The following is a 27,912-nucleotide window of genomic DNA, read 5'->3' on the forward strand; positions in this document are numbered from 1 at the left end:
TCAGATGATGGAAACTGGCATAAGCCACACGGTCTCTAGTTAACCCCTTGCTCATAAATTCCTTGAAATTCCTTGGTATTCATGTCATCAAGGAATGTGCAGTATAAAGAAAGGTGCCAACCTGCCAACAAGTGTGCTTGTAAAAAGAAAGGTGCCACCGGTCGTGCGATTCCCGCCCGGGGCGGATTTCATGCTATACATAAGGTTCGTTCTCGGAACGACTGGTTTTCTGCTATCCTGTCTTTCTTCTCTCTTTGATTCCGGACGATAAGACCTCCGTTGTCACATAAAGAAATTGAATTAAAGCTGCTATTCAGCACAAAAGTTTTGAAAAACTCGAAAACGTTCACTCTTCCCAGGAATCAAGTTTTTGCCAAAAGTCGCTCAACTTGGCAGAGAGGTTCTTTATAAAATGTAGATCAAAGCTAAAAAAATTAACCCCAAGTCCAAGGCTCGCGGTTCCAAATCGAAAGAGGTGCAGTTGAGCGACACTTCATGGGATGAAGAAGATGATTTGCCTCTTACCTTGTCCCCAGGCGAGTTGGCTTTGTCGCGAGGCAATAAAACGGTAAGCAGACTGCATAGCTAGATGTCAAAATGGGTTAACATCAAATTGGACACAAGAATGGGTTAGTCAAAAGTTTCGAATTTCGCAGTCTAAAACTTATGGAAGTATCGTAATCTTTGCCCTCACAAATTGGTCTAAAAGGGTTAACTTCAAATTGATCGCGAATGGGTTAATCCACAATAGCTTGATATTCGTCCCCACAAGATGGCCCTCGCTGACAAAAAGGGTTAACATCAAATCGACTACTCATGGGTTAATAAAAAGCTTCACCTATTTCACCTTGTTTGCTGTCACAAAATGACCCTCACTGACTCAATGGGTTAAAACCAAATCGACCGCAAATGGGTTAAATCAAAAACTTTACCTTCCTCGCTATCTCAAAATGACCCTTGCTATCTCAAGGGGGTAAACATGAAATCGACCGCAAATGGGTTCAATCAAAAATTCAAAAGCTTCTCGGTAGTTTTGCCGTCACAAACTGACCCTCACTATCTCAATGGGTTAAATCAAAAGCTTCCCAGAGTTTTGCTCATTGCGAAAATCTTTTACAAAATCTGGATAGTGGCCACTCAATTTATTTCGCTGGACCAATCAAAATTCACTTTCACTCTGCGCTGAAGGCTTGACAGGAGAAATTTTTTCTCGCTGAAACATTTCATTTTCTTCCCGTTTTTCATCGTGTTGACTTGTGTTTATTTCTGAGCACGTTTCTGTAACTTTTTATTGAAACAAAGTTTAGTGGAGTTCTTTTTTCCGTGTTAATTTCTTTCTTGTTTTTTTTTTTTTTCACCCTTTGTTGGGTTGTTTTAAGGGGTGAGTTGGGAATGGTTTTAGTGGATGGACATTTTGGACATGGTCGGTTTAGGGAGCTTAGGGGCCTTGAAATCTTTGAAAGCTGAGGAATAGGAGGAGGAGATTAGGGTAGGTAACAAGACGTTTATCTGCGGTTTTTTGTTCCGTTTCTTGAGAATGGATTTTCTGTAGGTACCTACCTAGTAAGGAACAGGAGCTCCCACTTAGCTCTTGCAGATGTTTTTTAGTTGTGATTCTTTTTAAATGATTTAATTACCTATTGGTGGTGTAAAGGAACTTTCCTGTCTTGTGTAGGCAGGTAATACCCGGATAAGATAAACCATTCATGAGTACATTCTGTTCTTAGAATTTATCTATCGGAAAAGGGGATTTTCTTATGATTTTCAACTGTTTTCTTTCTAATGGAGCAGGGATATTTGGTTTTCAAATGAAAGATACCACCGGCCTGCAATGCCGGCTTCAAGTCTCAGATCAACCTGGTCAAACATGCGTGTCCCAATATAGTCAACAACCGGTAAGTTGTTATTGTAGTAATTTGGTGTTGTTGTTTCCTAGATCTAGAACAGGGGTGCCCAACCTTTTCAGAGAGAGAGAGATCGACTTGCATTTTCAATACAGTCTTGCTTTGCGATATTGCCAGGTTCAAACACTGCTGGGTGTGCTGGTCGCGATCGACCGGTTGGGCAGCCCTGCTCTAGGAGAATGGTCTGCCTTTCTTTCCTGTGTCCATCTGCTGTTGGGCCTGGCAGTCACGGAAGTTAGGGGTTTTAGCTTGTTGGTTATCTCTGGGGTTTTATCGTCTCTGAACTCATTTCTATTCCAAACAAGGTCTTTATTAATCTGAGCTTCCTCCAGATCCCTTTTGACATGGTTTGTCCATTTTGCATGGCATTACTTTTTTCTACTTTTAATACAGTTCATTGACCCACTGTTCTATTCTATGTTGAGGTGTGAGGAGTGTGATATTAACTTCCCAAGTAAGATGAGACACACATTTCATCTACAACATCATCTGGAGGACCCTATGCAACTCATAAGCCCATCTAGGTGTAAACAGCCCCAAAAGACAGATTAAGCTCATACGAATCTAGCAAACAGCTTATGAAATGAATTTTGATATTCTACAGCTACAGTCTACATTAAAAATAATAATAAATAAAAAAAAAGTTTCTGCTTTTTCAATTACTTTTCTATTCAAACATCCCGCATATCTATTGCACTTTCACAGGAAAAGGTGAACCTCGTATCGTGCCCAGTGTGCAACGTCCGACTCGGGAACGACACGGCCCACATTCGGTCCCACCTCCTCACTCACACGACAAGGCAAACGTTCATTCGGCCCAAATATTACCGGTGTCCGGCCTGCAATGCCGGCTTCAAGTCTCAGATCAACCTGGTCAAACATGCGTGTCCCAATATAGTCAACAACCGGTAAGTTGTTATAAGTCAAGCAAATAGTCAGACAGATAATCAAATTGATTGTCAGATAGATAGTCAAGCAGATAATCAAATTGTTAATCAAACTGTGAAAGAGGAATGGACTGATAAAACTTCTCTCCCCCTAGGAGAAGAAGAAAATCACGAAACCCCGTCTAGTGACGATTTACCAGACTCAGTCGTTCGCCCGTCAGAGCGCGCGTCAGTCGCCGATCCACCGATAAAGACCGAACCTTCGATAGAAGAGCCACCGGAAAAACCCGAACCGTCTTCGGAAGTGCTCGGGGATCCGTTGAAAATCCCGTCTAGTCAGACAGCTGAGAAGGAGGCAGTGAGAGGGAGGTTCCTACAGGAAGAGTGTGATATCAAAGAAGAACCTCAGGATGAGATAGAGGATCGTGTTGCGGACGACATAGCCGGAGAGGGCGATATGTTTGAAACACACGGTGATTTCAATATAGGTAAGTTGTTTTCAAATGTCGGGAACTTGGCCATTAGGTCATTCTCCCTCAAATATAGGTCAGTAAAATCAACAAAATCAAATCATGAATCTTTGTGGTAAAGCAGCGAGCTTTTTCAATGTTTTTTTGTTGGTATATGACAGCATTACTATGTGCCTCCCTTACCATTAATTTCCATCTACTCGTATCATCATTTCTCTCTCAAATTCACAAATATAGGTAAGTATAATCAACAAAATCAAATCATGAATCTTTGTGGTAAAGCAGCGAGCTTTTTCAATATTTTTTTGTTGGTATATGACAGCATTACTATGTGCCTCCCTTACCATTAATTTCCATCTACTCGTATCATCATTTCTCTCTCAAATTCTTTGTGGTAAAGCAGAGAGCTTTTTCACAACTTTTTTGGGTATCACAGCATTACTAAGTGCCTCCTTTGCAATCAATTTCCATATTCTAATAATCTTTTTACATTGGTACTGGTCGCTACTCGATTGAAGTAGCTACTCAATTGTCCTCACGAGGCTGATTGCACCCCGAACTACAAGCACAGAGCCGGAAAAACTTTGACCCCGCCGGAAATCGAACCCGGGACCTCCGGAGTGCAAGCCTAGTGTGATACCCACTCGGCCACGGAGGCTACTTACCTATATTGGTACTTACCGATTAAGGTAATAATAATAGTGCTTATTTATACTGCTCGCATAGGACTGAAAAGGGTAATCTGTTATTACCACATAAGGAAAATCCAGGTGCAGCAATATACATATCTTGTTTTATTGCCATTTCTCAATTATTTTTATACGATTGCCTTAATTTATTCTAATTAAACATTTGTAAACGGACTGTGCCATAGTTAACCCAGTGACACAGTTAATCAGTTGATTTTCCACGCTTCAGGCCTAAATACTAGGGCTGAGTCAACACACCAGTAATTCTCCACCAGTAAAATACTCGCTTAAGCCATTTGGTTAATTACGAGAATCCCCAATAGGTGACTAGTGACTATAGGTGCCATTTTAGCCGATACCTGATGCTTATTTGGTTGACCACGGAAAAAAACTGGGAAGTTTGATGGAGTAGAGGAGGAGAACTACCGATGGTCGGCTCCATCGACGACCACTATGAATACCTATACAAATTTAACTCGAGGAAATCTATTCTACATGATGTCTACCCGAAGGAAATAGGTACATATTATGGTAGATTTGTGTTGAGGATACAAATGACATGAGATGAGCGTCACGTAATGATATTATGGCCATATTGGTCATTAAGATTTTTCACGTAGTGTCATACTTTTATTAGGATCATTAAGATGGTCCTAATATCGCCTAGGCGTCATATCGCGTCGCTTCGCTTTCTTTTATTTTTCTTTTTTTTCCAAGAGCTTTGATAGAGGGAACTGTAACTGCTAAGGTGTTATCGTCCCGAAAGCCAAGAGAGAAGGAAGACAGGATAGGAGAAAAGCAGCCTTTCCGTGAACGAACCTTATCTGTTTAGGATAAAATCCGCTCCCCAGGTGGAAAGCTAACGCGCGGCCTAACGCTTACAAGGTAGACGCGCTACGCGCTACCCTCCAAGCTAACTAGGATGGGACTTCGAATTTTTGGACAGAATTAAGCAGAGAAGAACCATCCATATCGGGAATTGCCTTCATGGATGTTTCTTTTCTGTTTAATGATGCTGTCCAATTTATTATGCGATGAATCTCACACATTTAAAAATTGTGATTAAAGTTTCAAACCCGTAATCGAACTTTGTGTCTATTTGTTATCTCTTGCATAGTTTTATTTATGGAAATTAAGTTTGATCGGATTGTTTGATAAGCCATTTTATACGAGCTTTAAATACTTATCTAGTAGCTTACAGAATTAACCAGAGAAGAACCATCCATATCGGGAATTGCCTTCATGGATGTTTCTTTTCTGCTTAATGCTGTCCAATTTATTATGCGATGAATCTCACACATATTAGAGGATGTGACTAAAGTCTCAAACCCGTGATCGAACTTTGTGTCTCTTTGTTATCTCTTGCATAGTTATTTATGGAAATTAAGTTTGATCGGATTGTTTGATAAGCCATTTTATACGAGCTTTAAATACTTATCTAGTAGCTTGACAATGACATGGTAAATGACATGGTGTCAAAAGCCCAACCTACTTCGATTGAGGAATGAGGAAGTGAGGTGTCACATGTTGGCAGAGCTTGGCGTTTTTATACCTACTTGGCAGTTTTTTTCACAAGAATATCCGTTTCCCGATGTTTTTTTCGCGCTCACAAGATTGGCCATGCCTCGGGATGAACTAGCGGGATTTTGGAGCGAAGCGACGGAATTCAGCTAGTAAGATTATATTTTCGTGTCCAGATGGACTATAGGCTTGCCGATTCTATTCTTTTTACCGAGAATCTCAACTAGGTCAACACATGAGCTCTATTATCGTTAATTTGTTTCCAGGTGGGTATCCTGGGGTGTGGCCACTGCTGGCACATTCATCTGGATGGACTAAAGGCTTGCCGATTTTATTCTTTTTACCGAGAATCTCAACTAGGTCAACACATGAGCTCTATTATCGTTAATTTGTTTCCAGGTGGGTATCCTGGGGTGTGGCGAATCCATGCAAGCAGCCCATTATCATTTGGCTCCACGCAAGAGAGGAAGACCGAAAGGATCGAAAAACAAGAATTTGACCCCGCATCAGTCCGGAGGTAGAAGTAAAGTGTTCGTCAATGATCAGTATGAGGTGAGTTTTTTTTTTTTTTTTTTTTTTTTTTTTTTTGGTTTTCCCCAACAAACAAAAAGAAACATCATGATTTTTTTTAAGATGTTTGATAGGGGGAACTGTAACTGCTAAGGTCTCATCGTGCCGAAATCGAAGAGAGAAGGAAGACAGGATAGGAGAAAGCCAGCCGTTCCGAGAGCGAACATTATCCGTTCAGGATAAGATCCGCCCCGGGCGGGAATCGAACCCGCGGCCTAGCGCTTACAAGAGGTAACTGTTATTAGTTATTACTACACAGCCAGCCTAGTTACCTTGGTTGGTAGCGTGTCTGTCTTGTAAGCGCTAGGGCGCGGGGTTCGATTCCCGCCCTGAACGGATGATGTTCGTTCTCGGAGCGGCTGGCTTTCTCCTCTTCTGTCTTCTTACTGTTCCTTCTTTCTTAGATTTCAGGACGGGACGATAGGACCTTAGCAGTTACAGTTCCCTCTATCAACCTCCCCCCCACCAAAAAAATATATTAATAATAATAATATTAAAAAAATCTCATTGAGTTTCTTTACGAAGTGTAGCGAGGGAGGTAATCTGTTATTACCTAACCTCAATCAGCCTGAGTGGGGCCACAAAAAGCCAGCAGCACACGATTGCCCAGACATCCCATCCAAAAAGATGAGATTAGCCTGAAGTCTGACCCAGGCCCGTGAAAAAACGAAAACGAACAAACAGACAGACGGACAAACAAACTATCATTAATAAAAAAATTGAGAAACTTTACCTTTAGTGAATAATAGCAGAAATATGACAGCGTAGCATAATGACATTCCCTCCCGGTCAATTCACATGAAAAAGAAAACTCGACCCCTTCTACAACTGGGTAATAGAAAGTAAGGGAAGTTCACTTGGCGCGAAAGTTCAAAATATTAAAATACGGGAAAAGGTCGATTTTTTAGGGAGAGATACTTCAAAAAAATGTCTAAAAGAAGTTAGTCAGCTTAGGGAAAACGTCAATTTTCTGGGGACAGAAAGTTCAAAATATTTTTAATTTCATATGGGTTAAAAAAGATTGGGGGGAAGGTCGATTTTTTAGCTTAAAAAAAAGGTTCAAAAATCCTTTAGAAATGATACACTAAAAGCCAAAGTACTTTTGGAACCGCGCAACAGTTGAGGTAATTTCTCTCCGAAGTTTTTCGATTTTTACGACCACAAGATAGCACGGAAAAGAACTGACGGTGTTATCATTTCACTACACTTTGCTTCTGATTGGCTACCAATGAAAGCTGAGGAATAGGAGGAGGAGGAGGAGGAGATTAGGGTAGGTAACAAGACGTTTATCTGCCGTTTTTTGTTCCGTTTCTTGAGAATGGATTTTCTGTACTTACCTATCTAGTAAGGAACAGGAGCTTCCACTTAGCTCTTGTAGATGCTTTTTAGTTGTTATTCTTTTTAAATGATTTAATTACCTATTGGTGGGGTAAAGAAACTTTCCTGTCTTGTGTAGGCAGGTAATACCCGGATAAGATAAACCATTCATGAGTACATTCTGTTCTTAGAATTTATCTATCGGAAAAGGGGATTTTCTTATGATTTTCAACTGTTTTCTTTCTAATGGAGCAGGGATATTTGGTTTTCAAATGAAAGATACCTTGAAACTCCTTTTCATTACCTTGGCATTACTTAGCATTACTTCAAAGCACACTCTTTTACATCCATGCCCTTAAAAAATTTCCGCCCTGGCTGGGATTCGAATACAGCACCTCCAGGTTGAGAGTCAGTGCTCTTGACCACTCGGCCACAGGGATAGGCTCTCTGTATATACGGCCAGAAAGTATGCTGAATAGTCCCTTTAGCTATCTAGCCGTGCGCCAGGCCAAGTTCCGGCCTGAGCACGCCAGTGTGTATATTACACGAAACATTTCGACGCATTTTCACCCCTATGCCCTATCATAATACACTCTACACGAAAAGTAAAAGTCACAAGTCCAAAAGACCAATTCTATTCGATGTGTTCCAGGGTTCCAAATTAAAAATCCGCACCCAGGAAGAGATCAACTTCGCGTACTCTACGTGCCGTCTCTGCGCACGCTCTCGCGGATCCCACCTCCTCATCGATATCTTCGACCCCTCCATCGACCTCTCCTCTCTGATAGCGACCCTCCTGCCCATCAGCGTCTCGCGGAGCGACCGAAAGCCGCTCAAAATCTGCCAAACGTGCGCCATACGGTTGGAAAAGTTCGACTCCTTTTGCCGCTCCGTTAGAAGGAGTGAGTTTCCTCGGGCCCAAGGTCGTTCGGCCGCTATTCACAAAATTTTGAAAGAACTGGAAAACGTTCACTCTTCCGAGGACTTTAGTTTTCGCCAAAGATCGCTCAAACTCGGCAGAGAGGTTCTTTATAAAATGTAGATCAAAAGTCTCCTTGGGCCCAAGGTCGAGAAATTTACGGTTCGGCCGCTATTATTTCTTCATTTCAGGCCATGGCCAAGCATATTGTGGAAAGTCACTGTGAGGTGACGAGTGATAATAGATACGAGTGTCCTATATGTGAAGACCAGGAGACTATGGCCTCCTCATTCCACGAGCTATGCACCCATCTGTACGAGTCACACATTCCGGAGGTAAGTGGTTCGATTCCCAGAGTCGATCAAAAACTTGGACAATATTCTTCTTCTTTTTCTTCACCTCTTCCCGTGAACAGACGGGGTCGGCGTTTTTCGTCAATCTCTCAATCAGACCTAACTAGGGTGAGTGCTTTGGGCTGAAATTCGGTTTTGCCTAGAAATTTTACGAGTGGATGCCCTTCACACTCAACCTTTGCTATTTCTTTAGTAACAGAAATTCAGGCCGGTATACTCCCTGTTTAAAGTCCCCCAGCCAGACTTAGCTGGTATACTCCCTGTTTAAAGTTCCCCAGCCAGACATTGGACACCATTAAGCAGAAAAAAACATTCCGAGGTCCATATCTATTGTATTTCCAGGAAAAGGTGAACCTCGTATCGTGCCCAGTGTGCAACGTCCGACTCGGGAACGACACGGCCCACATTCGGTCCCACCTCCTCACTCTGTGTTCCAGGGTTCCAAATTGAAAATCCGCACCCAGGAAGAGATCAACTTCGCGTATTCTACGTGCCGTCTCTGCGCGCGCTCTCGCGGATCCCACCTCCTCATCGACATCTTCGACCCCTCCATCGACCTATCCTCTCTGATAGTGACCCTCCTGCCCATCAGCGTCTCGCGTAGCGACCGAAAGCCGCTCAAAATCTGCCAAACGTGCGCCATACGGTTGGAAAAGTTCGACTCCTTTTGCCGCTCCGTTAGAAGGAGTGATGCGTATTTCAACGCGCTTCTAGGACAGGAGAAAGATCAGGTTGGAGATGTAGAGGTCACCGAACCAAAGAATCCTTCTGAGAAAGTTAGTTTTAAGTCCGGAGTTGTTGTCCCGATAAAGCTTGTCATCAGAGCTGTCACTTCTAGTCAAAACCAAATAAATAATCAAACAGAAAGTCAAGCAAATAGTCAGACAGATAATCAAATTGATTGTCAGATAGATAGTCAAGCAGATAATCAAATTGTTAATCAAACTGTGAAAGAGGAATGGACTGATAAAACTTCTCTCCCCCTAGGAGAAGAAGAAAATCACGAAACCCCGTCTAGTGACGATTTACCAGACTCAGTCGTTCGCCCGTCAGAGCGCGCGTCAGTCGCCGATCCACCGATAAAGACCGAACCTTCGATAGAAGAGCCACCGGAAAAACCCGAACCGTCTTCGGAAGTGCTCGGGGATCCGTTGAAAATCCCGTCTAGTCAGACAGCTGAGAAGGAGGCAGTGAGAGGGAGGTTCCTACAGGAAGAGTGTGATATCAAAGAAGAACCTCAGGATGAGATAGAGGATCGTGTTGCGGACGACATAGCCGGAGAGGGCGATATGTTTGAAACACACGGTGATTTCAATATAGGTAAGTTGTTCGATTCCCGCCCGGTGTGGATTTTATCCCAAACAGATTAGGTTCATCCTCGGAAAGGGCTGGCTTTCTCCTATCCTGTCCTGTTCTGTTCTTTGCTTTCGGAACGATAAGATTCTAGAACTCTGACATACCTGTTCCTACATATTTTTTAAAAGAAAGGGGGGGGGGAATGGTGAAACCAATGGTTCAGCAGTCTCTTAAATATGCTGCGGGAGTATTTGTGGCATTTTCGGCTACAGGGCGTAGATATACGCACGCTGGAAAGTTGTGTGATGTTCATAGCAGATTTTTTTACTCTTTTCTAATCACCATTTTTATTTGCAAAATGTCCACAATTCATTTTTACTTTTTTACCTATTCTAATGAAGACCTTTTTCATTCGCAGAGTGTCCACAATACCAAGTCTCAAGTGATCTACTTCCCATGTCCTCTATGTCCGGATAAGCTGAGAACCGAATCCGAACTCGGCGCCCATGTAGCTACCCCCAAAGAATCCTTCTGAGAAAGTTAGTTTTAAGTCCGGAGTTGTTGTCCCGATAAAGCTTGTCATCAGAGCTGTCACTTCTAGTCAAAACCAAATAAATAATCAAACAGAAAGTCAAGCATCAAAGAATCCTTCTGAGAAAGTTAGTTTTAGGTCCGGAGTTGTTGTCCCGATAAAGCTTGTCATCAGAGCTGTCACTTCTAGTCAAAACCAAATAAATAATCAAACAGAAAGTCAAGCACGCCCTTGAAAGAGTTAATCAAGGGCGGTGGTTAATGTACTGACCACCTTTTTAGAGCGCAGTAGGGGCAGATATTTTCAAGCTTGTGGAACCTTTCAGAGAGCTCCATAACATTTACAAATGTGAAAATTATCAATTGACAGTTTTTCCCCACCTCTATGGCCGAGTGGTCAAGAGCACTGACTCTCAACCTGGAGGTGCTAGGTTCGAATCCCGACCAGGGCAGAAAAAATTTTTCTTTCTTAGATAAGCATGGATGCAAAAGAATGTGCCTTGAAGTAATGCGAAAGCGGTACCGAGGTAGGTTTTTTCTTTTATCCTGAATGGGTAATGTTCTTTCTCGGAACAGCTGGCTTTCTCCTATCCTGTCTTCTTTCTCTCCTTGATTTCGGGACGTCTTTCCTATTTTATTATATTCTATGTTTAGGTGTGAGGAGTGTGATATTAACTTCCCAAGTAAGATGAGACACACATTTCATCTACAACATCATCTGGAGGACCCTATGCAACTCAAATGTGATATATGCTTCACTGATCCACTATTCTATTCTATGTTATTCTATTCTATTCTATTCTTTCCTATTTTATTCTATTCTATGTTTAGATGTGAGGAGTGTGATATTAACTTCCCGAGTAAGATGAGACACACATTTCATCTACAACATCATCTGGAGGACCCTATGCAACTCAAATGTGATATATGCTTCACTGATCCACTATTCTATTCTATGTTATTCTATTCTATTCTATTCTTTCCTATTTTATTCTATTCTATGTTTAGGTGTGAGGAGTGTGATATTAACTTCCCGAGTAAGATGAGACACACATTTCATCTACAACATCATCTGGAGGACCCTATGCAACTCAAATGTGATATATGCTTCACTGATCCACTATTCTATTCTATGTTATTCTATTCTTTCCTATTTTATTCTATTCTATGTTTAGATGTGAGGAGTGTGATATTAACTTCCCGAGTAAGATGAGACACACATTTCATCTACAACACCATCTGGAGGACCCTATGCAACTCAAGTGTGATATATGCTTCACGGATTTCGATGATGAGAACAGCTTATACGATCATGTCAGGTAAGTAGAATAGAGCTCAAGTGCTTACTTAAGGTTTTTCGTTAAATAGCTTGAAATGCTTTTCTTCATCAGAAAGAGAGAATTGTATTGAAGCTTTACGGAATTTTTCCTTGTCTTCTACGATTTCTAGATCCCTTAGATAAGTGGATTTTTAAAATACTGGTAAATTGAAAAATAAATGCACCAAAAAGTAGGTAGGTACCTATTTAATTATTTTTATATTCCTTTTTATAGCAAATTCAAATTTTCTTCGTCGTTCGACTTCAGATTTGGATATTTTTTTTACCTACCTAGGTACAATTTACAATGATGAACCTTGCTCGTGTTTAGGAATCTACAAGTAGGTAACACGCTGTACTCCAAATGCTCATCTAAGTAAACATAGTTCCTTCCCTTTCTCCCCACCACAGATTCATCCACGTGCAAGACAACCAACTCAAGTGCACGATCTGCAACAAGGAGAACTTCAAGAACCAGCTGTCTCTCTCCATTCACATGCGCTACCACGAGAACGTTCGCGAATACGAGTGCGAAATCTGCAAGAAGAAGTTCATCAACAAGTCGACCCTCAAGGAGCATTCCGTGTCCCACATGAGCGTCAAACCGTTTAAGTGTGAGATTTGCGGGCATTATTTGTCACGAGCTTCGAGGTTGAGGGCTCACCTGAAAGCGCATAGCGTTGTGGCGAGCAATAACAAGGTGCAGAACTGTAAGAAGTGCTTCAAATGTTGCCAGGTAATAATGAGTGAGCATTAATCTAGTTCTTCCAGCCTATAGTTCATCCAGATCAATGTGACAGCAATGAGTCATCAACCTAAAATGAAGGAACCAATCAAATTGTAGGAAATCCTTACATTGTCGCAATTGAGGTAAAGGTCTATTTTTGATAAACTCTCTCTTTTAAAATGCAGAGGTAGCTCTAAGTTCAGAGGTTGGATTCCAGAACAGGTAAGGTGGATATCGCCTTACCTGACTTTGTTTCACTGTCGGAGGAAACACTGTGCAACATACCTTCCCCTTTTAAAGATTCTCTACCATTGCACATGTGACATGTTTGGCAACAATGCCTATTTTTTTGCTGTCACATTGATCTGGACACACTATAGTTAGTTTGGTTAGTAGCACGTCTGCCTTGTAAGCGCTAGGCCGCGGGTGCGATTCCCGCCCGGGACGGATTTTATCCTGTACGGATAATGTTTGTTCTCGGAACGGCTGGCTTTCTCCTATCCTGTCTTCCTCCTCTGTTCGATTTGGGCACGATAAGACCCCCGTTGTTAACTCTATTACTTAAGCCTTTTTTTAAAAATATGCTTCGACACAGACGAATTGAGTAGCAGTTCTTTCCCACTCATTGAAACACTTATCTTTAACAAAAACTAAGCGTCAGCTCCCATGGCGTAGTGATCACTGCGCTCGCCTTGCACGCGGGAGACCCGGCTTCGATTCCGGGGAGCACCAAATTGTGTTTTTTTTTACAAAAACTAACCGAATCTTAAATTCTTTGTGTTAAAGCAGATTTCTCAACTCACAATCACAGCATTACTAAGTGCCTCCTTTGCAATCAATTTCCGTATTTTAATCATCGTTGTACACTGGTAATGCCGCCACTGGTTACTACTCGATTAAAGTAGCTACTCAATTTTCCTTCGACAATTCAGTGCCGAAAAAACTTTGACTCTGTCGGGGATCGAACCATTGACCTCCGGCGCGCAAGGACAAAGAATAATTAATTTAATTTATTTTCTCCTCAGGTGTTCCCCAGTAACGAGGAAAATCTACGCAAGCACTTCGAGAAGGTCCACTTCGATTGCCGCCACTGGTTACTATTCGATTAAAGTAGCTACTGAGCTACTCAATTTTCCTTCGACAATTCAGTGCCGAAAAAACTTTGACTCTGTCGGGGATCGAACCATTGACTTCCGGCGCGCAAGCACTAATAATTGTAAATTGTAAATAAATGTTGATTTTATTGTGATTTATTTTCTCCTCAGGTGTTTCCCAGTAACGAGGAAAATCTACGCAAGCACTTCGAGAAGGTCCACTTCGATTTGGAGTTTGACGAGGCGCACTTTTACGACGTTGTGCTCAAGTGCGTGTACAGGTGTGAGTTTTGCGATTCTTGCTTCAACGTCCCGCATGAGTTGAATCGTCACCGCTTCGCCAATCATCCGGAACCGGACTCCCCAACTGCGTTTTCTTGTATGGTAGGACCCTGTTTTTTTTTTTTTTTTTTTTTTTTTACGTACTAGGTACCTAACCTCTTATGGGCTTTCAACATAGCAAAGACTGTTCATGATAATATATCTAAGTCTATTTATTTATTTTTTTAATTTCCACACTTTTTCGACTGTTATGGTAATATATCTAAGTCTATTTATTTATTTTCTAATTTCCACACTTTTTCGACTGTTACGATTCGATCATTTGTGGTAGAAGTTTCCTCAAAGTAAAAAAAAAAAAGAAGAAGAAGTTCAAATTCTTTTTCGTTGCGTACTGTAGGTAATAGAAAGTCTTGTGATGTTGCTCCAGATGATATTATAGCCGATGGCCCTACTTATACCAATATCCACTCCGAATTTTTGGCTACTGTGTTCCAGGTATGCGGCGTCGCATTCCCGGCCTATTCCCGTCTCACGACTCACAAGCTAACGCACGGCATTAATACGGAGAGTTTGATTATCACCGATGAGGATGAGAAAAACGATAGGTAAAAGCAGCATTATACCAGTAGGCAGGCAGAGTCTGGCTGGGTTACCACAGGGAGCAGTATTGTTGTGTGACTATAAATAGGGATCAGAGCAGTCAAACCCTAACCAGGCACAAGTCCTCATGATTGAGGGAACTGTAACAACCGAGGTCATTGTCCTAAAATCAAAAGTAGAAGGAAGACAGGATATATTATTATGTTAAGGCGGTCTCTTTTTGATCCCTTGTGTGCCGCGTCCATTTATAAACTGGGTTACCACAGGGAGCAGTATTGTTGTGTGACTATAAATAGGGATCAGAGCAGCCAAACTCTAACCAGGCACAGGTCCTCATGATTGAGGGAACTGTAACAACCGAGGTCTTATTGTCCTAAAATCAAAAGTAGAAGGAAGACAGGATATATGATTATGTTAAGGCGGTCTCTTTTTGATCCCTTTTGTGCCGCGTCCATTTTGTTTAGGACTCTTGCTTTCGCAATAGGATATAAGAAAGCCAGTCGTTCCAAGAACGTTGCAACAAGAACTTGGTAATATCAGCGGGAATCAAACCAACTCGCGACTTAGCGCTTACAAAGTACCTTTGAGGAAATTGATTTGTAAACGAAGTGCCAGCATGGTAGGTAAATATTGGATGTTAGAATTATGTTTGTAAACTAACTGCTTTCTATCCACAGGTTTCGTATCGTGCAATATTTCCTGTGTGAGTTGTGCGACAAGACTAGCATTCACTACACGTACCTCTGTCTACATAAGAAGTTGAAACATTCAAACCTCACCTATGGAGGTAAGAACGCTTCGTAGATTCCTATCAGCTTAAGCCAACATTTAGGGCTGTTACAGTTCCCTTTATTAAACCTCTATAAGAAATACAAACAAGGAATATTTTTCAACATTCTGTTCTATTCTATTCCCAGGCGAGTCTCCAGTGTGCGAGCCGTGTAATTTAACATTCAAGAACGAGTGGCAATATCTCGTTCATAACCGAGCAGTACATGAACTACCCCCTGAGCCTAACTCCGGAGCCGGCTCTGTGCTGCAGAACAATCCGTACCCACCCTTACGGAAGGTAAGAATAAAGGTAGAAACACACTATCACGTCATGTGAGCTGACGTGACGTGAGGTTAGTGTGGCTATCATGAACGAGTGGTGATATCTCGTTCATAACCGAGCAGTACATGAACTACCCCCTGAACCTAACTCAGGAGCCGGCTCTGTGCTGCAGAATAATCCGTACCCACCCTTACGGAAGGTGAGATTTTGTTTTCAAGGGATATAATCACTGTAGATGGACATGAGGTACATAATAAGTCTGCTCATTAGTATCACTCTAATTCTTATTTTCAGCCAATATAGGCTGTCCCTAACATTTAAATTTGTTGTCAACATAAACCTACTGTTTAAATCATTTGTCCTACTTGTAAAACATTTTCGTAAAAAGTATTTGTTTTGACTTGCTAAACTTAATAATAAAAAACTTTTGTAAATAATGAATTTTTTTAATGGTAAAAAACATCGCCTGTGGCAGTTGGAAATAACTATTTCCTACTTAGTACCCATTTTGGGTTCAATGTACATTATTTTGTATTTCTATATCCACTCAAATAATTGAATTTAAATATTATCTCTCTATGATTTTTTCATTTCATTATTATTTATTTATTAATATTGTTTTGATTGTTTTGTTCCTAGTTAGATTAGGCAGTCACTAATCAAATCCTACTATCACTCCAAATTAGGTAGGTACTTAAGTAAATTAAATTGAATTTATGTGAAGTATTGTTTGTTTTCAAAGAAGATAAATTATAGTAAGATCACATGTTAGTGTTCATTTGTCGCTATTTGCTAATCTGAAACGAGTTTTATTTTCACATTTTCAATTTTTACCTGTCTCGGTGGCGTAGTGGTCATGACGCTCGCCCGGGAAACAGGAGGGCGCGGGTTCGATCCGAATTCAGGCATGGAATTTTATCCTCATTTATTTGAGAAATTGACCATAATATATGTATAATGGAGCTCCAAGGGTTAGGTGGTAGAGACGCCTATGGCGCGGCCTTAACCTCGCCAAGTTCATATTATTGATTTTTCATTTATGGGGTGGGGAACAGCTAGCAATACGTTATTACCCAGTTGATCGATCACCAATCCAGTTACCAACCAGGCGCAACGAATGCTTAGCTTCAGTGATCCATTTTCGAGGTGTATTTAACGTGCTATTAGCCAGCAACGCGATCACCCCAGGTCCCAGATGATAGCCATCCAGATACCAACCAAGCGCAACGTTGCTTAACTCGTAGACGACCACCCATCCGGGTATCAACCACACGTAACGATGGTTAACTTCAGTGAATCCAGTGACATATAAACATATATGGAGAACGGTGTTTAGATGAAAAAAAAAACACGCATCGTGTGAAAGCCGCTTTGAACTTTTTTTTCATGCTTCCATTCGGCGCTATGTTCACGTATGTCGATTTTTTCCGACATAACTATATGCAGTATATGCGCTAACTTCTCTTCGCGAAATTTTTTTGGATCTCATAGTTGATTTTTGATATTTGATTTTCCGGAACCGAAAAAAGTGAGGAAAATTTTATTAAACTCTGCTTGATTTATCCCTACACCTAAGCTTCAGAGTGTGCTTTTGGTAACGGCAGAGGTCTTGATCGTCCTAAAATCGGAAAAAGGAAGACAGGATAGGAGAAAGCCAGCCGTTCCAAGAACGAACCTAAACCGACCGTTGATCGACGGCGTCGACTATGTGTGTACACAGCTTTACCTATTTAGGATAAAGTTCGCCCCGTGTGGGAATCGAACCCAGATGGCGCACTACCTTCTAAGCTAACTGGCCTGACAAAGAAGACTTTAAACAACGTACATTGCCAGCCTAGTTAACTTGGTTGGTAGCGCGTCTGCCTTGTAAGCGCTAGGCCGCGGGTTCGATTTCCGCCCAGGGCGGATTTTACCCTAAACGTATAATGTTCGTTCTCGGAACGACTATTTTTCTCCTATCCTGTCTTCCTTCTCTCTTCGATTTCGGGACGATAAGACCTTAGCAGTTACAGTTCCCTTTATTAAACCTCTATAAGAAATATAAACAAGGTATATTTTTCAACACTCTGTTCTATTCTATTCCCAGGCGAGTCTCCAGTGTGCGAGCCGTGTAATTTAACATTCAAGAACGAGTGGCAATATCTCGTTCATAATTCTGTTCTATTCTATTCCCAGGCGAATCTCCAGTGTGCGAGCCGTGTAATTTAACATTCAAGAACGAGTGGCAATATCTTGTTCATAACCGTGCAGTACATGAACTACCCCCTGAGCCTAACTCAGGAGCCGGCTCTGTGCTGCAGAATAATCCGTACCCACCCTTACGGAAGGTAAGAATAAAGGTAGAAACACACTATCACGTCATGTGAGCTGACGTGACGTGAGGTCAGTGTGGCTATCATGAACGAGTGGCAATATCTCGTTCATAACCGTGCAGTACATGAACTACCCCCCGAAGCTAACTCTGGTGCATCCTCTGTGCTGCAGAACAATCCGTACCCACCCTTACAGAAGGTAAGAATAAAGGTAGAAACACACTATCACGTCATGTGAGTTGACGTGACGTGAGGGCAGTGTGGCTATCATGAACGAGTGGCAATATCTCGTTCATAACCGTGCAGTACATGAACTACCTCCCGAGCCTAACTCCGGAGCCGGCTCTGTGCTGCAGAATAATCCGTACCCACCCTTACGGAAGGTAAGAATAAAGGTAGAAACACACTATCACGTCACGTGAGTTGACGTGACGTGAGGGATGTGTGGTTATCATGAACGAGTGGCAATATCTTGTTCACAACCGAGCAGTACATGAACTACCCCCCAATCCTAACTCAGGTGCATCCTCTGTACTGCAGAACAATCCGTACCCACCCTTACGGAAGGTGAGATTTTGTTTTCAAGGGATATAATCACTGTAGATGGACATGAGGTACATAATAAGTCTGCCTGAAAGAGAATGAAAAGAAACGCAGATCCTATTTAATTAGGAAAAGGCTAGGAAGAAGAAGATAATGACTGTAGATGTATAACTGCTTGGGTTTTTCGGGACTAGAGTTTTACCTTCCATTTGGCGACAAGCTATCCGCCTGCTCACATTATCCTTAACGTTCTGTCGGGCCTATGAGTACACTACAACCCTCATGGTTTAGCTTAATTCCGTACACAAAAGCTCACTCCGAGGCTTAAGTCTAGGGGCAAAACAAAAGGTCAGGTCAATCTTATATGAATCTACTTACAACCCAAGTTAAGTTCTTTATTTGCCCCACAGGTGGCAAAGATCGGGTTAAGCTTCTACGAATCTATAACCCAAGTGTAATTCACTTTTCCTCACAGGCTAAGCAGCATGTCAAGTCAGTCACGTGTAGCGTATGTGAGAAAGCGTTCTCATCGAAAGAAAACTGCAAGGCGCACTACACCAGACAGCATGGGAACAAGGAGCCTAAAGAACCCAAGTCTGGCGAGGGTCTACCTGCCTTGGAACAACTGCTGAAGATGAAGCCTTATACTTGTGAAATATGTTCGAAGACCTACACCGTGGAAGGGTCGCTACTTACGCATTACGATATGCACTCAGGTCAGTAAGGTTCATATTCACCACTGCTCAACCTTCGTGGCCGAGTGGGTATCACACTTGGGATTGCACGCCGGAGGTCCCAGGTTCGATTTCGGGAGGAGTCGGAGTTTTTTCGGCTCTGTGCTTGGAGTTCGGGGTGCACTTGTGGCGCTCACAACAACACTCAACACTAAATATAATCTTACATAGAAAACGCAGGTTCTCGTTTCCTCAAAATTTCCATCTCTGAAGTATAAAGAACACTTCCAAATTCTTTGCCAGCACCTGAGAGCTATGTCTAACTGATGAGTTCCAACAAGAACAAAACGCGTCTTAGGCTGCTCTCAGGTGTTGGCTAAACACTTAACCTCGTAAGGACAAATGAGTAGCTACTTGAATCAAGTAGCGACCAGTGGCGGCATTACCAGTATAAATTGAATATTAATAGTAAATGAGACACTTGCTAATGCTGTGATACCCATAAAAGCTGTGAAAAAGCTCTCTACTTTACCACAACGATTCATGATTTGATTTGACTTTCTATTCCCCTAGGCGAGTTCTACCAGTGTGACGTCTGCTTCAAGGAGTTCCGCTCCAGCGTGACGCTCCGCAATCACACGCGCCGTCACGACAACTTCTCATGCGACGAGTGTTCCGTAGAGTGTCAGGATCTCAACGCGCTCCGCATGCACACGCTGCGTGAACACGGCTACAAGATCCTCGCATGCGAGAAATGCGACGTGAAGTTCACGCACAAGGCGCTCCTAGCAGAACATATCAACACTAAGCATAACACGGACGTGACGTTGAAATGTCAGCTGTGCAATGTTGCCGTGTTGATTGAGGTACGAGGCCAGCTACTCACTATCAGGTAGAGCTGACAGGCTGAAAAGGTCCGTCTATCAGGTCTACCTGATACCTGATGAGGATACACACTATCAGGTAGACCAGGTGTACCTGTCGTCAGGTCTACCTGATAGTGAGTGGCTGACCTTAGATACGTACTTATCTATTGTTTGCAAATAGTGTGTACTCTGTGTACCTTTGTTTCCCTGGCCGGAAGTTGGTATGGAAAAGATCACTCTAACAGCAACTAATATGAAGCGGTTTAACCGTGTCTTTTTCTTTTCCATTTCAGGAAGTCCAACAACACCTGGAGGAACACAAAGTAGTCATCATACGGTGTGAGACATGCACGCGTAACTATGAGTCCTTGGAGTCCCTCACCACTCATCTCTCGTTCAAACACAGCAACCAGTTCCTTATGAAATGCACAAACTGTAATGTCTTAGTCCCTCGGGATGAAATCCTGCCTCATCTCGCCATACAGCATTGCCAAGGCACCACGCCGTCCATCTACGAGTGTAACCAATGCAAGGAGAAGACGAACGACATGACAACCATGCTGAACCATTACAGTGTCAAGCACTACATGGATATAAACATGAGCTGCGTGCCGTGCGATGTGCTATTCCATAACAAAGCGACGCTGTACAAGCATCTCTACCTGGAGCATAAGGCGACTAGCCTTTCTATCCAATGCAACATGTGCTCCCTCGTCCTGGACAGCAAAGAGAGCTTAGTCACCCATATCTCACAGACACACACCCTTATGTTTACCTGTCGCCGGTGTCCTAGCACATTCCTCAACAGTGCAACCCTGTCGAAACACGTTAAGATGGAACACAACTCGAAATCTTACCAGTGTAACGAGTGCCCGGGAACCAACAGGGAAAAAATTTAGATACTAAGGTATTTGAAACAAGCACTGTCTGTATTTTCCAACCAACAGAGATAATTCTCTTATTTATTACATATTAATCTACAAAATATTGAACCATCTTGCTTTATTTATTTTATTTAGGCATTTTTTCATCCAAATTGAATGTTTTTTTTTTTTTTTAATTTTATTTTGAATACCTTTTCCCCCTTGTTTTCAGATGTCAAACCACAATCTATTTCTATCCTATTTCAATCCGTTAAAATCCTTTTTATTTATTTATTTATTTCAATATTCAATCTCAATTTAATGTAACATTTTTTTGTGAGTAGTATGCTGTGTTGTTTTGGCAACCCAAACTTTGGGCAGCTCATCAATAAATTTTATTGGTTGTTTCTCTCTATTCTATGTCCACAGCACTCATTCCCACGTCAGGCGAAGTGTACGATGTGTATCAAATAGAACCCGAGCTTCTCACTTGGACCCTGGTCAAACCAGACGAAATCCCTACCAGCACCGAGCCCGTGTCAACACTAGAATCACCTATGATACCTTTGGAACTTCCACCAATGCCACCATTTGATTGGATTGGAACGGAGATAATTTATTCTAAAAAAGATACCAAACCAGAGGCAGATGATCAAACTAATTTGCAAAATGATACTACCATAGATGTGGACAATAAACAAATCAATTTAAAAAGTGATACTACAGCAGAGGCAGATAACAGTAAAGGTAAGTTGTTCATTGACAAGCTTCTCAATTATTTACTAAGGTCATAGGTAATATTGACTATTCTAAAAAGATAGCTTTCCTTTTGAATTTGATCCCATATAACCAACAAGGAAAAAATTTAGATACTAAGGTATTTGAAACAAACACTATCTGTATTTTCCAACCAACAGAGATAATTTTCTTTTTTATTACATATTAATCTACAAAATATTGAACCATCTTGCTTTATTTATTTTATTTAGGCATTTTTTTTTATCCAAATTGAATGTTTTTTTTTTTTTTTTTTTTTTTAAATTTTTTTTTTTTTTTTTTTTGAAGAAGAAATGGACCGGATGGACCGCGAAGTAGCCGAAAGCAAAACTTCGCCTGAAAAATACACAACAGCTGAGAAAAAATACAAGGTATTACCTGAGAAAGCTGTTGAGAAAGAAAATCCCGCTGAGAAAAATACTCTACCTAAAGCGCCGCTCGAGAAAGTGAAACCATTCTCGGAAAAACTGGTTCTGGAAGAGGATGTACTGATGGCCAAAGTTACTCGTAGTAAATGGGACACCGAGGATGTTGAGATGGGTGAAAACCAGCCCGTTACAGTAAGCGAAGGTAAAAGTTTAACAGGATCGGCGCTGAAACCTGTTGGACCTCCGTTACCTGCACTGAAACCTCTGGGACCTCCGTTACCAGCAGGTAGTGAATTATATTCCCCCACTATGGCGAGTGATAGTGAAGACGACGTGGTTATGAAAGACGCTCCTCCGCTGCCCAAGGAAAAGCCTGTGGAACCAGCAAACAGCCCTGTGGAACACCACAATGCGAAACCTGGATCAACTGAATCGAAAGCGGAAAGTCGGCTGGCCAGGAAAGATTCGGAATCCAAACGGCAATATCGAAAGCGAAGCTGGAGTCGAGAGATGTCACCGTCGAAATCTCCTGTTAAAAGTGGAACGAAACAGATCGAAAGCTCTAGACAAGTCGAAATATCGAAATCGAAAAATCAAGAAAATAAAGCGGCTAAAGAAATGGAAAGCGGAAAAGCGAGAATGAGAACGCCGTCCGTCGATAGCCGTGCTGAATCGGAAGTTCGATCGAAAGTGGAACGAAACAGATCGAAAGCTCTAGACAAGTCGAAATATCGAAATCGAAAAATCAAAATAAAGCGGCTAAAGAAATGGAAAGCGGAAAAGCGAGAATGAGAACGCCGTCCGTCGATAGCCGTGCTGAATCGGAAGTTCGATCTACCTCAGGACATGGCTCAGCATATGGGCCAGTCCATGGGCCAACATGGTCATTCTATGGGCCAACCAGGTCCGGGCTATTATCCGTATGAACAATATCACCATGGTTACCAAATACCGGTGGCAGGGCCTATGGGGGGCGGGGGCTATTGTGAGTGGCCCAACAGTGTGGTGGGCCCTGCCCCCGGGCCTGAGCAGTATTCTGGTGCTAGTCATGTTGTACAGGTATGTAGGATTTTACTTTCTATTTATTATTGCTATTATTTATTTTCATTATTATTATTTTCAATACTATTTTCACCCCTTGTACCCTACCTAACTATAATTTTACATTTTATTTTACATTTTTTTTTTTTTAACCAACCTCAGTGAAGAAGAAGGCGAGCAAAGAAAAGAAGAAAACGGTGAAGGACAAGAAAAGCAAGAAGGAAAAGAAGAAAGAAGCCCCTTTAGGCCTGCTTGAGGATGATAGTCTGGTAATCCCTTTAGGTTTAGCGCAAGACAGCAATTTCGAATTGGAAAAATTTGAAGTGAATATGGAAGAAGACGTGAGAGTACCACAATCACCTCGAGAGCCAATTGAAAAGCCCTTTCTGAAATCCCCTGAAATGACCAGAAAAGAGAAATTAAAAGAAAAACGGACTGACATTGAACCTCTACAAAAAAGATCTCGAAAAGACAGTTCTCTAAAGGCTGATAAAAGAGTTGGCGGTTCCAGTCCAAGTCAAGTCATGAAATTTGGCGTATTATTTTAAGCGAGGAACGACATTTGTGAAGAGCATTCATGTTTAACACAATTAAAATTCCTTTTTTAATTGTATTTATAAACTACCTATCTGAAAATATCAGTTTGTAAACAAAATTGTACATGCTTAATTGCTTACCTAAATTATATCCACAATTCCACCGGCTTACCTAATTTCATATGCTACATATTTACCTAGGTTGAATTTGATTGAATGTTTGTCTACTATTTCAGATGGGTAACATGTTACGCGTGGTACCCTCAGAATATCCCCAAGCTTCTCAGCCAGGAATGCCCGGAGCCAGTGTGAATCCTGCCCCTATGAAGGTACGTATACTGTTCATTCGGTGACTGGGGCCGGGAAAAGCCAGCATGCGATTGCCCAGATAGTATTTCAAATTTGCACTCGTATTTTGATTGCAAGTATTTCAACGGGTTACTTTCTGGAGTTCTCGTGTTGACCCAGCACCTACATGTTAAGTATTGTTTCTCTTCTAGCCAATCTGATGAGAGACATACTACGGGATGGGCATGCTACACATGAGTCTAATGTTGTTTCATTGCTACGAAGCTGTTGTTTCATTGCTACGAAATAAAAACGGCGGTGATCTTTTTTTTTAATCTTTTTAAACTCTCTTCCTTTTTCTCGTTTCGACTCAAAAAAGTCGGATTTTTTTCCTTTTTTATTTACCTACAATCGAAAATTCCCTTCTTCCAGAACCTAGTTCAACTCGGTAACATGATCCAAGTAATCCCTACTGCTGGCGCCCCGGGGGCCATTGCCCCTTCCGTTCCTCCGTATTTACAATCGAAAATTCCCTTTTTCCAGAACCTAGTTCAACTCGGTAACATGATCCAAGTGATCCCTACTGCTGGCGCCCCGGGGGCCATTGCCCCTTCCGTTCCTCCGTCCCAAGCTCTGGCCGAACTGCAAAATATCCCGGGCAAGAAGCTCATCAATTTGCCGCTGCCCCCGGGCAGTGCCGCGGATGTGGGCAAGGAATATTAGTGTTTTTGCTTTCGTTAAAATCGGTTCAAGGCCTCAGAGAAAGAGATTTCTGGAAACAAGTAAAATAATTTACTAGGATTGATGATATCCTAATCCTAAATCCTAAAAAAAGTACCGCTCACTAAATAAGATTACTATTTGGACCTATAGGAATTTTTAATTGTGTTAAGCATACTTAAATGCTTGTCACAAATATCGTTCCCCCATTATTTGGACCTATAGAGGTCTGATTAGGTGCACTAATTGAAAGTTCATTTCTTTTCGACAACAGAATTCCTCTTTAACTAAAATCCAACCTTTCGCTCCACAGAGGTAGACGAACAGTATCCAAAGACCGTTCCAAAAGGCTCTCCCCGGGCCACGGTAGGAGAAGGTCCCGGTCCAAATCTCCCGGCCGTCGCAGATCCCGGAGTCCCGGCCATAGGCGGTCAAGGTCACCCGGACACAGGAGAAGATATTCAAGGTCACCGAGAAGAAGACGAGGTCATTCAAGGTCACCGAGACGGTAAGTCAAGGTCATCTGGACACTGGAGAAGATATTCAAGGTTACCAAGACGGTAAGTCAGGGTCATCTGGACACAGGAGAAGATATTCAAGGTCACCAAGGCGGTAAGTCAAGGTCATCTGGACACAGGGGAAGATATTCAAGGTCACCAAGACGGTAAGTCAAGGCCATCTGGACACGAGAAGATATTAAAGGTCACCAAGACGGTAAGTCAAGGTCATCTAGACACAGGAGAAGATATTCAAGGTCACCAAGGCGGTAAGTCAAGGTCATCTGGACACAGGGGAAGATATTCAAGGTCACCAAGACGGTAAGTCAAGGCCATCTGGACACGAGAAGATATTAAAGGTCACCAAGACGGTAAGTCAAGGTCATCTAGACACAGGAGAAGATATTCAAGGTCACCAAGGCGGTAAGTCAAGGTCATCTGGACACAGGGGAAGATATTCAAGGTCACCAAGACGGTAAGTCAAGGCCATCTGGACACGAGAAGATATTAAAGGTCACCAAGACGGTAAGTCAAGGTCATCTAGACACAGGAGAAGATATTCAAGGTCACCAAGGCGGTAAGTCAAGGTCATCTGGACACAGGGGAAGATATTCAAGGTCACCAAGACGGTAAGTCAAGGCCATCTGGACACGAGAAGATATTAAAGGTCACCAAGACGGTAAGTCAAGGTCATCTAGACACAGGAGAAGATATTCAAGGTCACCAAGGCGGTAAGTCAAGGTCATCTGGACACAGGGGAAGATATTCAAGGTCACCAAGACGGTAAGTCAAGGCCATCTGGACACGAGAAGATATTAAAGGTCACCAAGACGGTAAGTCAAGGTCATCTAGACACAGGAGAAGATATTCAAGGTCACCAAGGCGGTAAGTCAAGGTCATCTGGACACAGGGGAAGATATTCAAGGTCACCAAGACGGTAAGCCACTGTTACAGAGCAAAGGCTTTCACGGTCGGGGCCACAATTTGAGGCCAGTCACTCACTATTAGGTGGACCTGATCAGGTCTACCTGATAGTGTGTGGCTGGTCTGAGTTTGGTTTTCCGATGTTCCGAGAAATTTCGTAAACATCCTCGACAGCTTTTAGATAACTCATTAAATTTTAGGCCCCGAGTAAGCCTCTGGAGAACCCATAGGTCGAAGACCACATGCGTCCAATGTAGCAGTTGTTTCATTGCTACGAAATAAAAACGGCGGTGAAACACTCATCTTGAAAAAAAAAAAATCGAACTATTAGTTGTTAGGAGTAGGTATGAATGCTTTATTTGAGATTAAATCATCTTTGTGATATGAGTAATGTCAATATGAAGAAATACAATGCGGTTTTAAATTAAATTAGCACTGTTACAGAGCAAAGGCTTTCACGGTCGGGGCCACAATTGATAGACCTGATCAGGTCTACCTGATAGTGTGTGGCTGGTCTGAGTTTGGTTTTCCGATGTTCCGAGAAATTTCGTGAACATCCTCGACAGCTTTTAGATAGCTCATTAAATTTTAGGCCCCGAGTAAGATTTTGGAGAGCCCATAGGTCGAAGAGCGGGTGCATCGAACTATTAGTTTTTAGGAGTATGAATGCTTTATTTGAGATTAAATCATCTTTGTGATATGAGTAATGTCAATATGAAGAAATACAATGCGGTTTTAAATTAAATTATATTTATGACACCTCAAGCCCACTGCTTTAAAGGGACTAAATTATCTTAGTTGACGGTATTTTCCGTGAGGTTGGTTTTCGTTGGTGCAAATTTGTTTAGTAAAAATACTTAATGCCTGTACATATAGCGATCATAAGTACTTTTTGTAATGCCCTCTGTTACATTCTTCTAAATTTTAAAAACAGAACTTGGAAAGTTAAAAAATAAGAAATAAATAAAAGTACACCTTCATCAATAAAAAAAATCTTAAAATTTGTTTTTACAATTTTTCCCATTTTGACCACTGATGATTTTTCCGACTTTTCCAGGCTACAAGTTTATGACTGTGACCCTGACCGATTTGTAGCTCAAAATGTTCGTTCCAAACATCAGTTGTGAGTCAAGATCTTCTTCACTAGTCCTCATCCAGTCCTCAACTCAAGGTAGAAATACACTACCATCACGTCACGTGAAGTCATGGGGAGTCAGAGTCACAGATGTAGTTTGCCCCACGAAGGAAAAGGGATTGTTAAATTGGGTAAAATTAAAAAGTTCAAAGTTTTTCCGTAATATTATGGGAAAACTTTGAAGTATATCTCTCTGACTCCCCATGATTTCACGTAACGTGACGGTAGTGTGTTTCTACCTTTGAACTATTTTTAAGACGTTTTATAGAGGGAACTGTAACTGCTAAGGTCTTATCGTCCCGAAAGCGAATAGAGAAGGAAGAAAGGATAGAAAGCCAGCCGTTCCGAGAACGAACATTATCCGTTCAGGATAAAATCCGCCCCAGGTGGGAATCGAATCGGCCCAGCGCTTACAAGGCAGACGCACTACCAACCAATGTAACTAAGCTGACACATCTAAAGTTTAAAAGTTATTTATTAAATTTTATTAACCAATTCTGCAATTCTACCTTTTGCTTTCAATGTTTGGTGCCCTGATTTCTTTCAGGACACAAATGAAGCTTTCCCCTCTTCCGTACCATTGTTCTTCCATAGTACCCTGTATAATTCCTTCGACCAAAAGAACAAGCTTTCAAACATAGTTGTAGTTTTTCCCGCTAACGTGTTTCGCCAATTTAGAATTTCGAATCTACAGTTTAGAATATTCGGCATGCGTAAAGGTAAGTGGAGTTCTAGATTTCACCTTACCGGGTATACCGAAAAAACTGATTACACAAAATTCAACTGATTGGCCATAAGGAGTGCGAAAATTAGCTGACTGACCACAAGGCAATATG

General features: G+C 41.8%; 2 protein-coding genes and 2 long non-coding RNA genes across 4 annotated transcripts; all 4 read left to right on the forward strand.

The window, feature by feature from the left end:
* The first annotated feature begins 1,821 nt into the window (after positions 1–1,821).
* On the forward strand, positions 1,822–2,400 carry LOC113471655. Its single transcript, XR_003394272.1, has 2 exons — positions 1,822–1,895; positions 2,330–2,400. It is a non-coding gene; the product is annotated as an uncharacterized LOC113471655 (long non-coding RNA).
* A 5-nt stretch (positions 2,401–2,405) lies between these two features.
* On the forward strand, positions 2,406–20,803 carry LOC103519494 (zinc finger protein 91; the record flags this gene model as incomplete). The annotated part of the gene is given in 12 exon segments (XM_026830974.1): positions 2,406–2,418; positions 2,509–2,513; positions 2,610–2,812; positions 11,633–11,776; positions 12,187–12,511; positions 13,768–13,980; positions 14,374–14,483; positions 15,156–15,265; positions 15,396–15,547; positions 18,863–19,103; positions 19,635–19,927; positions 20,221–20,803. Coding segments are annotated over 12 exon segments (2,392 nt in total), but the record flags the coding sequence as incomplete, so codon positions are not given.
* A 1,966-nt stretch (positions 20,804–22,769) lies between these two features.
* LOC103519495 lies at positions 22,770–24,523 on the forward strand. Its single transcript, XM_026830975.1, has 3 exons — positions 22,770–22,994; positions 23,749–23,841; positions 24,344–24,523. The coding sequence occupies exons 1-3, from the start codon at positions 22,782–22,784 to the stop codon at positions 24,521–24,523; spliced, it is 486 nt and encodes a 161-aa protein (XP_026686776.1). The 5' UTR covers positions 22,770–22,781.
* A 1,441-nt stretch (positions 24,524–25,964) lies between these two features.
* Positions 25,965–26,942, forward strand: LOC113471656. The gene is made up of 2 exons (XR_003394273.1): positions 25,965–26,171; positions 26,564–26,942. It is a non-coding gene; the product is annotated as an uncharacterized LOC113471656 (long non-coding RNA).
* Positions 26,943–27,912: the final 970 nt, after the last annotated feature.

The sequence above is a fragment of the Diaphorina citri genome, unplaced genomic scaffold (assembly GCF_000475195.1).
Source record: "Diaphorina citri unplaced genomic scaffold, Diaci psyllid genome assembly version 1.1 scaffold2756, whole genome shotgun sequence".
NCBI lineage: Eukaryota > Metazoa > Arthropoda > Insecta > Hemiptera > Psyllidae > Diaphorina > Diaphorina citri.